This window comes from Rhinolophus hipposideros (genome assembly GCF_964194185.1).
Source record: "Rhinolophus hipposideros genome assembly, chromosome: X".
Classification (NCBI taxonomy): Eukaryota; Metazoa; Chordata; class Mammalia; order Chiroptera; family Rhinolophidae; genus Rhinolophus; species Rhinolophus hipposideros.
The window spans coordinates 74,042,475-74,057,872 of record NC_138046.1 but is presented as its reverse complement, the minus strand read 5'-3'; the positions used below and the strand labels follow the sequence as shown (position 1 = coordinate 74,057,872).

At 39.8% G+C, this 15,398-nt stretch overlaps 1 protein-coding gene across 5 annotated transcripts in view; it reads right to left on the bottom strand.

The window, feature by feature from the left end:
- Window positions 1-14,287, bottom strand: part of RPS6KA6 (ribosomal protein S6 kinase A6) — a 122,072-nt gene extending 107,785 nt beyond the window's left edge. For 4 of the 5 annotated variants that reach the window (XR_013992906.1, XM_081041873.1, XM_081041875.1 and 1 more), the window contains exons 1-2: window positions 14,074-14,287; window positions 13,631-13,781 (exon numbers count right to left, since the gene is read on the bottom strand). Coding sequence is in view for 4 of the 5 variants with exons in the window: in XM_081041873.1 (XP_080897999.1) it covers window positions 13,631-13,708 (78 nt within the window). In the remaining variant the exon portion in view is untranslated. Of the gene's footprint in view, window positions 1-13,630 lie in introns of all 5 variants that reach the window. The other variant, XM_081041874.1, reaches the window with a different exon arrangement.
- Between the last annotated feature and the right edge of the window lie 1,111 nt (window positions 14,288-15,398).

Sequence of the window (15,398 nt, the reverse complement as noted above, 5' to 3'; positions counted from 1 at the left end):
TAGAGCGCGAGCCCTGAACAACAGGGTTGCCAGTTCAATTCCCACATGGGCCAGTGAGCTGCGCCCTCCGCAACTAGATTGAAGGATGACAACTTGGAGCTGATGGGCCCTATTGAAACACACTGTTCCCTAATATACCCTAATACAAAATTTTTAAAAAATGAATCGGCAAATAATGAACACCACAGGAGTATGGAATTAAAGCATTAATACCCCAGAATATTTAAAAAAGTTTTCTATAAGCCTAAATTTGTAGTTATTTGTGACATAATATACTATGTATCCTTTCAGACATTTCCTTGTGACTATGGAAGAATGGATGGATATACAGTTAACTGGTTTTCAGTTATCAAGGCAGAAAACTGGAGCGATAACCAACTGAACCCTATCTAGTAACTACAGGCATTTAATAATTATTTGTTGGATGAATGCAGCAAAGTAATATTTAGAACTAATTAAAACCAATCTAAGTATCACCCTGCTTTAAAAAGGACCGGTAGTTGTGCAGATTATAGGTTACTATGAATTGAACTAAGTACATCAATACTATATATATACACATTAGAAGGTACGTGTGAAACATTTGGGTTTTTAAAACTTTGGTTCAATGACAGAAAAGCAGCTTCTCCGGTTACCATTCAGGCAGGAATTTTACTCTGCTTGGTTGAAATCAGGGCTAATGAATTTAATAGTTTTGAATAGCTCCTAAGTGTTTCCAATGCCAAGGCACTGGCCAGTGTCATATGAGTCAACATATGCTTTGGAGAGTTTACTTTCAAAGGATACATGTATTATGTGTGGTACAGATGAATGCACATATATACATGACATTCTTTAATAGTAATTATTTTCATTGTAGTAACCTCTTATAGATATGAGGTCCATGTAATTTCATTAAAATACTAACGGGGAATATAAAATAGGTTTAACTTGTCCATTGAGTTAAATAGCAGGGGAAAAGGAGTATTTTGTCTAGAACACCTAAACTTTAGAGTTCTTTTATTGAAAACAAGAATTTTATTACTCTTCTCAAACATTATATACCCAGCATAATTATTTTACTTCTCAAAATAATCATAAACACTTTTAATTTATATTTTATATGTAGGAGGAACCTAAAGAACTTTACTTTGCTTCTGCATGTTTCTCAGAAAGCAATTGAGCATATTTGTATGGATCTATTTCTGGATCTGTTCTGTTCCACCCATCTATGTGTCTATCCTTCCACCAATATCAGTCTTAATTACTTGCAGTAACACAGTAAACCTTACTATCTTGCTTAGAATGATTCCTTGCATTTTATGTCTTTTTCAAAATGGTTTTAGATATTCTATTCTTTATTTATTAAAATAAACTTGTCTATGTCTATAAAAAACCTTGTTGGATTTTGTTGACCTTTATTTTGAGTAGACATAGCTATTGAATCAGCAGATCTGATTTACTGATCTGATTGCCAGCAATCATATCCTCTCCTTATCTTCAATGTCATCCTTATGGGGGAAGACAACAATATACAGAGGAAAACTCATGAACTTAGAATGATGTAAGTTCAAATTCCTTATGTTTCTCCCACTTATTTGTATGTCTCTTTCTCATGTTAAAAAGACACACTTTTCCTTACCAAGTTCTGTTGAAGAATGAATAAAACTGAAGAGATAACACGTGATCACTAAATGTCTTCTCTTTCTCCCTTAAGTTTAGATACATTTAAGATGAAATGGATTAATCTTTTCCGGTAAAAAATTTACATTGGGTGTTAAAATTATTACATTTCCTCTTAAAGTCCCCAACCACTTTACAGGAGAGGCAGAAAGGTCCTATAGTAAGAATAATTATCTGTGACCTTAGGAATTTTTGTTAGAGATGTGATAGGATATTTTATTCAAGAGTCACTATCCCCTTACTTAGCTAGCAATATGGTATGCAGATTATTTAACCTCTGAATTATAAGGCTAAACTACATCAAAATCAGTGAGGACACTCATTTTTTTTACACTTATGGAAAAGCAAAATATTAAAACTACATAGCAAGAGCATACAAGGCAGCTCAACTACTTCCTCTGCTCCATCTGTATCTCCCGCCCCACTTCCCCTTCTCTTTCTTTCCCCCTATTTTCTCCCCCTCTTCCTTTCTTTACTGATGGTATCCCTGAATTGCCCCAATTGTATCACAAACAAACAAACAAAACAGAATGAAACATTACAATTCACAGAAAATTTATTTTAAAGCTAATTGCTTAGGAACTAATATGTGTTTTTCTTGTTGGATGAGAAATATATGATTATGTCTGTTTTTACTTTGGCCTACAGCTGTGATTCTTTATCCTCAGCTGTACATTATAATCTGGGGAATGATGCCTAGGCCACCATGAGATCAGTTAAATATGAATCTTAGTAAGTAGGGCACTAGCATGGAAACTTTTTTGTGAACTCCCAGGTATATCTCATATATAGTCACAGTGAAAAACACCACCACGAGGAAATTCAAGGCCAAATTTGCAATTCCACTATATTGCAAATGTGTGGTATACCTTTAGAGCCTGCCTACCTACCTGTGTTCTATTTCATCCTCCAAACCCATCCTCTATTCTTTCCAAACACCTGTTAATTTCTCTTTTCCTTATCCTGAATGTCAAAATACTTCTTACAGGCTACCTCATTTTATTGTGCTTTGCAAGATACTGCATTTTTTTTTTTAACAAATTGAAGGTTTGTGGTAACCCTGCGTCAAGAAAGGGGAAAATTCACATCATTTTCCCCATAGCATTTACTCACTTCCTGTCTCTGTGTCACACTTCGGTAATTCTCACAATATTTCAAACTTTTCCATCTTTATGTAGATTAGATGAAATAGAGGATCGAATCAATGATTTAGAAGACAAAGTAGCCGAAAACACCCAACCAAGCAGAACAGCAAAAAGAAATAAAAATCTGGCCCGGCCCTGTGGCTCAGGTGGTTGGAGTGCCGTGCTCCTAACGCCTAGGTCGTGGGTTCAATTCCCACATGGGCCAGTGAGCTGCACCCTCTACAGCTAAGACTGTGAAGAACAACTCTCCCTGGAGCTGGGCTGTCGTGGGAAGACAGAGGTTGGCGTGAGCTGCTGTAAGCTGCTGCGGGGTGTGAGTACTGCCACGGGCTACCGTGTGCCACCATGAGTGGCCGGTGGCCAGTGCAAGTGGCTGGCAGCCAATGTGAGTGGCCGGCGGCCAGCAAGAGCTGCTGTAAGCGGACCAATAATACTGGCGACCTGGCAACTGACTGCCTCAGGGTGGGAGAGGGGGAGCGCAAAATACCAGCATGGGCCAGGGAGCTGTGTCCTACACAACTAGACTGAGAAACAACAGCTTGAACTAGAGTGGGGGGGGCGGAGGAGGCAGAAGAAAAGGGGGGGAATCCAAACTAATGAGAATAGTTTAAGGGACCTCTGGGACATCAAGCATACAACATTTACATCATAGGGCTACCAGAAAGAGAAGAGAGAAAGCAATGGATTGAGAACCTATTTGAAGAAATAATGACTGAAAACTTTCCTAACCTGGCAAAGGAAATAGACATACAAGCCCAGGAAAAACAGTCCCAAACACAATGAACCCAAACAGGCCTACACCAAGACGTATAATTAGAATGGCAAATGTTAAAGACAGAGAGAATCCTAAAAGCAGCAAGAGAAAGGCAACTTATAAGAAAGCTCTGATAAGACTATCAGCTGATTTCTCAACACAAATTGCAGTCCAGAAGGAATTGGCATGAAATATTCAATGTGATGAAAGGCAGGGACCTACATTTAAGGCTATTCTACCCAGCAAAGCTATCATTTAGAATCATAGGACAGATAAAGAGCTTCCCAGACAAGAAAAAGCTAACGGAGTTCATTACTACCAAACCAGTACTATGAGGAATGTTAGACGGACTTCTTTAAGATGAAAAAAGATAAAAAATATGAATAATAAAATAGCAATACCTACATATCTATCAACAATTACTCTCAATGTAAATGGATTAAATGCTCCAATCAAAACATATGGGAGGGCTGACTGGATAAGAAAGCGAAACTCTTACATATGTCACCTACATGAGACTCACTTTAAATTGAAAGACACACAAAGTAAAGGAATGGAAAAAGATATTTCATGAAAATGGAAATATGTATTTAAAACATCTGGGGTAGCAATACTTATAGCAGGCAAAATAGACTTTAAAACAAAGGCTATAACAAGAGACAAAGAAGGACCCAGTAATCCCACTTCTGGGTATTTACCCGAAGAAATCAAAATGGTACTTCGAGGGGACCTGTGCAACCATATGGTCACTGCAGCATTGTTTACAATGGCCAAGATGTGGAGGCAGCCTGGGTGTCCATCAGTGGATGAATGGATAAAGAGGAGGTGGTACATATATACAATGGAACATTGTTCAGCCGTGGAAGCGAATGGGTTCTTGCCATCTGCAGCAGCATGAAGGGACCTGGAGGGTGTTGTGCTGAGTGGAGTATGTCAGGCAGAGAAAAACTGATAGGTGATCTTGTTTATGTGTGGCATCTAAAGAAGAAAAGAGACAAAGAAAACAAACTGATAGATACAGAAAACATTTTGATGGTTGCCAGATGGGAGGGAGCTGGGGGGATGGGTGAAAAAGGGGAAAGGATTAAGAAGTACAAATTGATTGTTACAAAGTAGTCATGGGAATGTAGGGTATAGCACGGTAATGTAAGGAATATAGTCAATATTATGGTAATAACTATGTATAGTGCCAGGTGGGTACTAGACTAGTCAGAGGGGATCACTTCTTAAATTATATAAACGTCTAACCATTATGCTGTACACCTGAATTTATTTATTTATTTATATTTTTTTATATATTTTTTAAATTATTTATTTATTAGTTTCAGGTGTACAAAACAAGGTAATACTTAGACGTTCATCATTTATATCCCTCATACTGTGAACCCCCCTCCCCCCATCCACTATCCCTCCGACCTCACACTGAACCATCACATTATATATATCAAATTATAGTTGGCATTCATTAATGTTTAGCTTCTGGTGTACAATGCCATGATCAGGTATCCACAGTATCCCTGAGGTGGTCTCCCAAATAGGACGCATGTCCATCAGATACCCAACAAAATCTTTACAACATTATAGAGTACCTTCCCCAAATTAATTTTCAAAAAAACCCTGAGGCCATCTTGTGGTTACCAGCTGCTTCCAAATCCCTTCACCTTTCCCCTTATCCCCAACCCCCTCCCACACACCCATCTAACCACTCTCGGTTTTTTCTCTGCGTCCCCAAAACTGTCTCTGATTAGTTCATTCACATAGTCTTTTCTTTAGATTCCATATATAAGTGAGATCATATGGTACTTGTCTTTCTCTTTCTGACTTATTTCACTTAACATAATGTTCTCTAGATCCATCCATGTTGCTGCAAATGATAAGATTTCTTTCTTCTTTATGGCTGCGTAATACTCCATTGTATAAATGTACCACTGTTCCTTAATCCAGTCATCGACCGATGGGCATTTCGGTTGTTTCCATATCTTGGCTATTGTGTGAAGTGCTGCAACAAACATAGGAGTGCATACAGATTTTTGAATTGGAGTTTTGGATTTCTCCGGGTAGATGCCTAGGAGTGGAATTACTGGATCATAGGGTAGTTCCATTTTCAGATTCCTGAGATACCTCCATACTGTTTTCCATAGTGGCTGCACTAATCTGCAGTCCCACCTGTACACCTGAATTTAATATCAGGTAATACTGAGTGTCGACTGTAATTTAGAAATTAAAAGTGAAGGGGAAAGGTGAAGGTAATAAGAGTTTCAAATTTCCAGGTATAAAACAAGTCATGGGGATGTAATGTACAGCATAGGGAATATAGTCAATAATACTGTAATAGCAAAGTATGGTGTCAGATCGTTGCTGGACGTATTATGGCGATCACTTCTTTAGGTATATAAATGTTGAATAACTATGGTGTATACTTGAAACAAATATAATATGTTAGCTAAATTTTTAATTAAATTCTTAAAAAAAGAATAACGATAAATCTACTTTTCCTGTGATCTATAAATAGAACAACAAAACCTGGATTGACAGCACATAGGTTTATAACATATTTTACTGAGTATTTTAAGCCCAATGTTGAGACCTAAAGCTCAGAAAAAAAGATTCCTTTCAAAATATAACTGCTCATCTGGTCACCCAAGAGCTCTGATGGAGATGTACGATGACATTAATGTTGTTTTCATGCCTGTTAACACATCCATTCTGCAGCCCACGGATTGAGGAGTAATTATGACTTTCAAGTCTTATTATTTAAGAAATATGTTTTGTATGGCTATAGCTTCCATAGAGTGATTCCTCTGATGAATCTGGGCAAAGTAAACTGAAAAAAACTTCTGGAAAGGATTCACAATTCTAGGTGCCATAAAACACTAGTGATTCGTGGCAAGAGGTCAAAATATCAATATTAACAGGATTTTGGAAGAAGTTGACCGCAAACCTCATGGATGACTACTATGGGAGATTAGAGACTTCAGTGGAGAAAGTAACTGCAGATGTGGTGGAAATAGCAAGAGAACTAGAATTTGAAGTGGAGCCTGAATATGTGCCTGAATTGCTGCAATCTCATGAGAAAAATGTAATGAATGAGGAGTTGCTTATTATGGAAACAAAGAAAGTGGTTTCTTGAGATGGAATCTACTCCTGGTGAAGATGCTGTGAAGAGTACTGAAATGACAACAAACAATTTAGAATATTATATAAACTTAGTTGATAAAGTAGTGGCGGGGTTTGAGGGGATTTGAGTCCAATTTTGATAGTGGGTAAAATGGTATGAAGCAGCACTGCAAGCTACAGAGAAATTGTTTCTGAAAGGAAGAACCAATCGATGTGGCAAATTTCATTGTTGTCTTCCTTTAAGAAATTGCCACAGCCACTCCAACATTCAGCAACTACCACCCTGATCAGTCAACAGCCGTCAACATCCAGACAAGACCCTTCACCAGCAAAGATTACCACTCACTGAAGGCTCAAAAGATGGTTAGCAGTTTTTTTTAGCAATAAAGTATTTTTAATCAAGGTTATGCAGTTTTTAAACATAATGCTATTGCACACTTAATAGACTACAGTATAGTGTAAAATATACTTTTATATGCACTGGGGGGAATCACGTGACTTGCTTTATTACAATATTTACTTTATTGTGGTGGTTTGGAACCAAACCAACAATATCTCCAAATTATTTGGACTGTATTTCTTACAAACCATCTCAAATACTTTCTGAAATGAAACAAGGCATACGTAAAATAAAATACTCTCTCTCTCTCTCTCTCTCTCTCTCTCTCTCTGTCACACACACACACACACACACACACACACACACCAGGCTATACTTCAAATATACAGATACAAGTTTAAATCTAGCAGCAAAATCAGTTACACAGAATGCTTCCAGGGCAATTCAGAAAACATTTCTATCATCTACAAAAGCCAGATTAAGTTTAGCTCTAAATCTCTCTCCCATCCAACTTTTTTCCCATCTAAAAACAAACCAAAACTAAACAAAATACACAAAGAACAAAAACTGTCAGCAAGAATAGTATATAATCTTTAGAAATAACAAAAATGTGTAAACATTGTATAGCATATTCTGTCCAAGTACTCAAGATCCAAGAGCTCACCATATCTTCAGAATTGCTGCTAAAGACAAATGACAGCATCCACCAAAAGCAACAGCACCAAGTCAGGGCTTATTATGGAATAAGGTAATGATTAGCTCTCTTGATGACACAATCAAGGTGGGGAAATACAGAGGCCCTGCCCTGAGGGAACTGACCTGAATATTTCCAGACCAAACTTGTTTAAAGGAAGATAGTCTTGGAGGAACTGGGAAGGGACCAGTAGGAGTGGAGGAGGGGCCAATAGCACCCTTTCAATTCCAAATAAACCTGGTGAAAGTATGTAAGAAATACAGATGTTCCTCTTTTCCACATTCCAGAAAGAAGCACCAGTCACTACTTCAGAACATCCCCCTGTATCCAGGGGTTGCTGCATATTTAAGATGAATATTGACGAAGCAAGAATTACGGGCCTGAGGATCATTTAAAAAACATGAAAAACTACTTTATCTAGTAATAAGCGCATTCATGTTTGGTAGTAAAGATTATAAGCATACCAAGCATGACCAGAAATCTTTAGAATGGTTTTCCTCTTACTCAACACAATACAAGAGAGGGAGAAGTTCATTTTGGCTTTTTATCTCCTTGTGCTGCAAAGATCTATTTATCTTTGTATTAGTCCAGTGGCTAGCTACATAGATAGGTACATTGGCAGGCAGGCAGGCATTAAATATCTGTTAAATTGATTAAGTCCTACCACAACATTCCTAATCTCTGTTGTTATTTATTCTTCCCTCTTACTTCCCAACATCTAATCAGTTGCCAAATTCTATTTTATCTCTGCAGGGTCTCTACCATCAGTCCTCTCCTTTCTACCCCTTCTGTCCTAGTTCAAAAATCTCACTATTACTTCCACTGACTAATACAATAGCCTCCTAGCTGGTATTCCCTACCTTCAATCTCTCCCCAACTCCAATTCATCCTATACAATGACATCGATTATTTTTTCAAAGCATAGATCTGGCCATGCCATGTCTTCAAAAACCTTCAGTAGCTCCCATTTACTGAATAATGTTGAATCCTTAAACTGGCTTTAAAAGCCCCATACAATCTGAGCCTACCCTACCTTAAATACATTGCCTACCTCATCATCTCACACTATATCCCCTCACTCACATCACAGCCTTGTATCGTAGCAACATGAGATTCTTCCTTCCTCCAAGAGTACATCCATGCCTTTGCTTATGTTGTCCCTACCCACCAGAAAGAACTATGCTCCTTTCATCTCTATGAAAATATTACCCACTCTCGAATGCCCTGATCAAATTCAACCTCTTTCACAAGGCCTTATCAGATCCGTCCCTAAACCACAACTAACATTGTTTGATGGTCTCATGACTTGTATAATAAGTTTCTGCACATGTCTATTTTGCTTACCTGAATGTAAACCCATGGGGGTGGGGTGAGACTCAGAGTGGTATATCTTTAGGCATTTCACGTTGTAGACTATGTACTGCACCTGCCTTGTACCCAATAAACACTTGAACTGAACCAATTCCTACCATGACAAAAGTTCAGAATGGGGGGAGGGGGAAACACCTAAAAATTAAATGTCAGTGAAACATTAAATGTCAGTGAAACCTCATTAGCCAGTTATAACAAATGAAATTATTTGTCTCTTCTTATCCCCCAAATATTCGTAAATATAACTTCATATTTAATCCCTGAATCACCCTATCTGTGATTACAAATGTGATCACTATACTTAAATGAAATGATGAGATCTAGGAAGGAGATGTTAAGAAAACTGCTCATAATAGGGAAACTGGAGCTATGACCATAGCTATCTAAATCCCAAGGTTTTAATATAGGTGACAATAATTCAGAATTTAAGGGCAGGGAAAGTGGCATGATGATGATTGTGGGGAAAGAGAAGAAACTAGTGAATACTGGAAACCTACTACATACAAAGCACCTTGCTAAGTGTACTAAACCCAGTACTGCATTTCTTTTAAATACAGTAACTCTTAAAGATGGTTTTCTCCCATTTACAGATGAAGAAAGTGAGGCTCAGAGGTTAGGTAACTTGTATTGGGTCACACAGCTACTATGAACTGAAATTGAGATTAGAACCCAGATTAACCAGCCTCCAAAGCCCATGTTATTTCCTCTATTACTACAGAGTCTCATGAAATTAATTAAAACTAGCAGTTTTTTTCCAAATCTGCCATATATTTGCCATCCTGCTTAAATTTTAAAGTCTGTGGCTTTAATCCTAAACGTTTTTTACCAGTGAACTGTATTCCTCTCAAAACTAATTTCCTTAAACAAAAGTAGTATTGATAAAGAAATAATATCAAAGTACCAATTATAACATAACATAATGATATATTAATAATATGCCATTTGAAAACTCTATATATAATCAACTCCTCCATCAGGAAACACTCACCAAAAAACAAACAACAAACTAACTGCACAAACTGTAATATACACAGCATTAACTCATGAAAAGTTCATTTTATTAAAACAGGCTGTTCTTTTATGGCCCTTGTCCAGAATCACCAATATCCTCAAGTACAGGTAACCCCAATATAACACGGTTGTTAGGTTCCTAAAAAATGCCATTGTTACACCAATCTGTGTTATACGAAACAAAGAACTAGTACAAAAAAGGTGGTTAGGTTCCAAAAATTAAAAGAAACATATTATTAGATTTTTATAATTGAGAAATATCTTTATTAAAGCAACTTTCACCAAAAGTATAACATATTAATATGTGTTAAATAATGTTTTCTTCATCATCACTACTAAGCACCATTAACCGAAGGCGTTTTCTTTTTTAATTTATTGGGGTGACAATTGTTAGTAAAATTACATAGATTTCAGGTGTACAATTCTGTGTTACATCATCTATAAATCCCATTGTGTGTCCACCACCAACAGTCAGTTCTCCTTCCATCACCATATATTTGAGGGCGTTCTTTTTGACAACATATCTTCATCCTCTGAACTTAATACTCCACGAACAAAATGGATTTAAAATTCTAATAAATTTTAAAATTCTGAAGTCAAATCTGATACGACATCCACGCTCAAATGAAAAATTTCAAATGAGATGTCTTTTGCTCTTAAAAACTCTCAGTATGTTCCATGTTGTTCAGGGATTTCCCTAATTTCGAATGAGATATTTTTTGCTCTTAAAAGCTCTTATTGAGCTTTGTGTTGTTCGGGGATTTCTCTAATTCTCAAATAGTGTTAGAGCAAAACCGTGTTACGTAAGTGCCGTGTTATACGGGGGTTATCTGTAACACCTCCTTCCCTAATCTTGACAGAATCCAAGCAAGAGTTAAAATTGTGGCTGTCTGAGGGTCGATGCTCTTTGAAGTCCTTACTATTCCCAGTAGGCCTAATTGAGCAAGTCCCTGCAAGAGCTCTCACAACCAAAACTTCCTGCTTATCCTATTTCCCATCTCCCCAAAATCCTCTTTCCAGTAGCCAACATAGCCCATATTTCCCCTTTGCAGGCCCTTTCACTGGAACCAAGCTACTTCTTGTTTGAACCCTCAAACACATTTTTTCATAGAACAATTTTTACAAACAGTGGTTAGGCTCTTCATCATTATACTTCACCATTGTGCACTGGTTTAAAAATGTAACTACCCTTAATAATTTTCCTTGTAGGAAAACATGTTAATAGTCTCAAACAACCAATTCTCTCACTTCTGAATGATAATTCTTAGGTTAACAACTGCCATAAAACAAGACAGTTAAAAGATATTAAGACTCCACAATACATGATAGTGTATATCTTTAATTTTACAATGATTCAACACACACAGAAATTGACATAATTTATTTCTTTTGACATTAAAGTTAATAGAATCTCACTTACATTTTCTTTAAGGAATCCAAAATATACATTTTCAAAATATATATTCTACAATGAAAGCACCCTTAGTCCTAAAAACAATCATAATTGAGTGCCGCAAAGCTCAAGCTCAAAGGTTAACATTTCTAAAGCCAACATCAACAAACATGTAATTAAAATAAATATAAATTTCGGGAAGTAAAATTGCTTCCTTCTTATCAAAAGAATACCATTAAAAACAAACAACGCAACAAACCTCTTCTAAGTGCTAAGTAGGTCTGTTCATTTAGTTTTGACCTAGAACATTTTTAGTTAAATCAGTTTCAGGATTAAATCTTACGAATCCTAACTGTTTCAGCCAAAGAAAGCCGGAATCCTATCTTTACCACATTACCTTCACCTTTCGTTTTACTTCACTGGGATTAACAATTTCCACTTGAGTATTTTCCAAATTGCTAAAGTAGAGACCCATTGTTAAATCTCTATAATACATAAAACATACTGCAAACAATAAAAAAACAACATATGCAATTACAATTTAAAACATTTCTACATTGAAAGCTAACAAAAATAATAAAATAATAGGCATGCAAAAAGCTCCCCACCCTTCATCTCATCCTAACATCCAAGCATTTAACTGTCTTTATAAACCAAATGCCTGGGGCTATGTCAATAGACTACATACACAAATAAAAAAAAAATTCTTCTCCTCTCGAACAGTCTTGCTAGAGAATTCCTGCAAGTATAAAACATTCCCACATTCCAAGAAGAAATGAACCACTCTTCATTTGTCCTGTTCTTAAGAGATGTAGAATATTAAAATGTATTTTGGAATTGCTTAACTTTGTAGTAAACTACTTCTTGTAAGTAGAAAGGGCTCAACTTTAGACTCCTTCTGAATTTATTTCCACTACATTTCTTGTTAAATGTTATCCAGGCACGTAATTTTAACCCCAGCTCAGTTGGAAATTTGAAAGGGAAAAAGGAACGAGTTAAACAGACATCAATCCAAAGTGTATTTTAAAGGATGGAGCAAACACTTAAAGACAAGTTTGCACCTTGATATGTTGAAGAGTCTTGAGTCTTACCTCAAAATATCCTACTGTGAATCAGTTTGGCATTCAAGTATTTTTAGGAGGTCTATGGTGGCCTCTACTGGAGTACTAGAATGTTGTCAATCGATTAAGGTATCAGAACGGGTTCCGACTTCCAATCCCCAAAGACTTGATATTGTGTTTAAATGCTGCCCGCATTTACTGGTAACAACAATAACCACAACAACAAAGCAACAGCAAGAAAAGCAGAGTACCTGTGCACCTAAGTTCTCACCGCACAGCTAAACGAAGCCCAATCAGAACAGTTTCAGAAGAGCGGGAAGAGAGGCGAACCAAAATATTTCGTTTGAACCTCGCAGTCTTACCAAAGATATGTCTTGTAAGGGCTGGGGTTTACTTTGCGTCTTTTACAGAACAAAAGGGTGGGGGCAACAGTTTCGGAAGGCAGAAAGAAGATGTTGGGGAAAGAGGGAGGTAGAATTGAGGGGACCGCAGAAGAGGCAGCAAAACATCACCTGAATGTAGATTAAGAAACTTGGCCTCCAGTTAATTTCCGTTTGGGTTGTTATAGAGAACCACAAGCCACAGAGAAACGAGAAAGCTAAGTAACTAAGGAGCACTCATCCCTACGCGTAAATGTCCCCAGAGTTAGTCGGTCGCCTTGTTGGGTTTTTGTGGCGCTGGGTTCCTAAAGCGCTCAAGATTCACCAGCGAGCTGGAGTTAGCAGCTGTTCCCGAGCAAACCCAGCGCAGCGGAGAAAGAGGGACGCGTGGAGCAAGTCGCAGCACCCGGCGCGTCTCCCAATCCCTTTCCAGGTCGCAAAGTGAAAAAATTTAGTCACTACTCCGGCGTACCCCACGAGGCCGGCACTATTCCCCACGTACAAGCCCGCTCTCTGGTCCCCGCCCGCTCTGAGCGAAGAAAGCACAGTTGGGGCAGCGTTTGCTCCGCCGCCCCGCAGCCTCCAGAGGAATTGCTTGGGCACCCCGCTCCCCAGCACCACGCCCCTTCTTTCTCGAGCCCTGGCCAGGGTCCAGAGGGAAGGAGATGGGTGGCTCCAGCCCCTCTTGGTCACCACACTAACCTCGCCGCTGCTAGCGCCGTCGCCGAACACCTCCATTTCTTGGTCCCAAGGCTCGTCCTGAGGAGCGATCGGTAACATCGCCCCTTCAGGAGCACTCGAACTGGAGCTGCGAACCGCCTGCACAGCCGCGCATCCCGTCTTTTAAGCCTGCCTGCGGCCGCGGAGACCCCCCCCCCGGCCCCGCCTTCAGCGACCACTTCCGTCGCCGCAGGGTCCCTCAGAGGCGGGGAGCGGGGGTCGCTTCCACCACAAGCTGCTGCTCCCCATAGAGAAGAAAACTCTGTGCTGCCTCTCCGAGAGCTGCCGCTCGGCTCCGCTCACCACTGCCGCCGCCGCGACTGGCGCTTGGCGGTGATTACCCTCCCACCCATCCCAGCACCCTTCTTCCACAGGCCCCCTCCCCGCTCCCAGCTCTGTCAATATGGCGGCAGCGGCGGCGTTACCTGTGCGGCGCCTGGAGCCCCCCCCACAACGGTGTCACCCGAACGTCAATGGAGATTCCCCAGCCTGGGGTGAAGGGAGGGTGGGAAAGAGGGGCGGGGGTGGATGCCGAGGACCGCGTGGTTGGCGGGGGGAAGGAGGGGTTGTGCTGGGCGGGGTAGGAGGGAGAGGAGTAGTAAAAGCCGCTGCTAGCGCCTGGGTAAACCTGCCCACTCCACGGAGCATGCGCGGCGCTGTTCACACATGCTCAGCAGGCCCTCTCAAGTCTACGAAGCAGCCTTGCCCTGCCTGCGGGACAATTCCCCAAAAAGATGCGGGGAACTTGGGGGCCCTCCTTAGCTTTGGAGGAGTCAGTGTCAGGGGTTCTCCAGGAATATCTGCTTGCAGGGCTCACAAAAGCAGGTGCCCTATACATCGAACCACACCCATTTTAATACTTGGAGACAAACACTAGGGCGGGGATTTTTAGTCCATTATACATTAGCTTGCAAGAAGCATAAGGCAGGAGAAAATGTATTTGAAATAAATTAGTATTTGTGGGCCCTAACTCCCCTTCTGCCTGTCACATGGTGTTTCCATTGGTTGCCTTTGTCAATCAATAGTAGTTGGAGCCAAATCAACACCAACAGGAATCCCCAATTTGGGGTGTGGTGAAGAAGGAAACTTTATTCAGTGCAAAACAGCTTAACTGGGATCTAACACTACAGCATGGCTATGGAACAGCTCAATAGTGTTACAACTCAATTATGAAACATGTCTGTGAGGTGGCCCTGTGGCCAGGCCCCTCTCTGGTTAGCCAGCTCTACTTCACTCTGCCTGCTCTTTTCCATTCTGGTCCTGTGACACATGACACATCTTTGGTGGTTCATTCCCCATGTTTCAGCGCTAGTGGGAGAAACACACTCTTAGATGACAAGGGAAGATGCACTCTCCATACTAGAAGGGAGCTAACTTATATAGAGGAATGTCCCCTCCCCTGGTCCCAGATTGGTCTGTCATGCAAATGAGGACTGCAAATCTTCATCTTTGGCCCAAAAAACACTGTCCTGATTGGTTAGAATGGACCTTCTCTGATTGGTCAGTGAAGATGCTGATATAGCTGAGTAGCTCCAATTGGATGGGGAAAGCCTCAGTCCTATTGGTTTAAATACTACTCAAGGAACTCCTTTATATAAGGGCTGACTCAGATGGCAGGAACACAGTGCTGGCAGGCAGTTCAGTGTGAAAGGCAGGCAGCTTAGTACAGGCTTCTCCCTGAAACACTGTTTGGGTTAGAGGCCTCTGATTAGAAAAGGCTGCTAGGCTCTGCTTTTAAGTTTGATCCTAG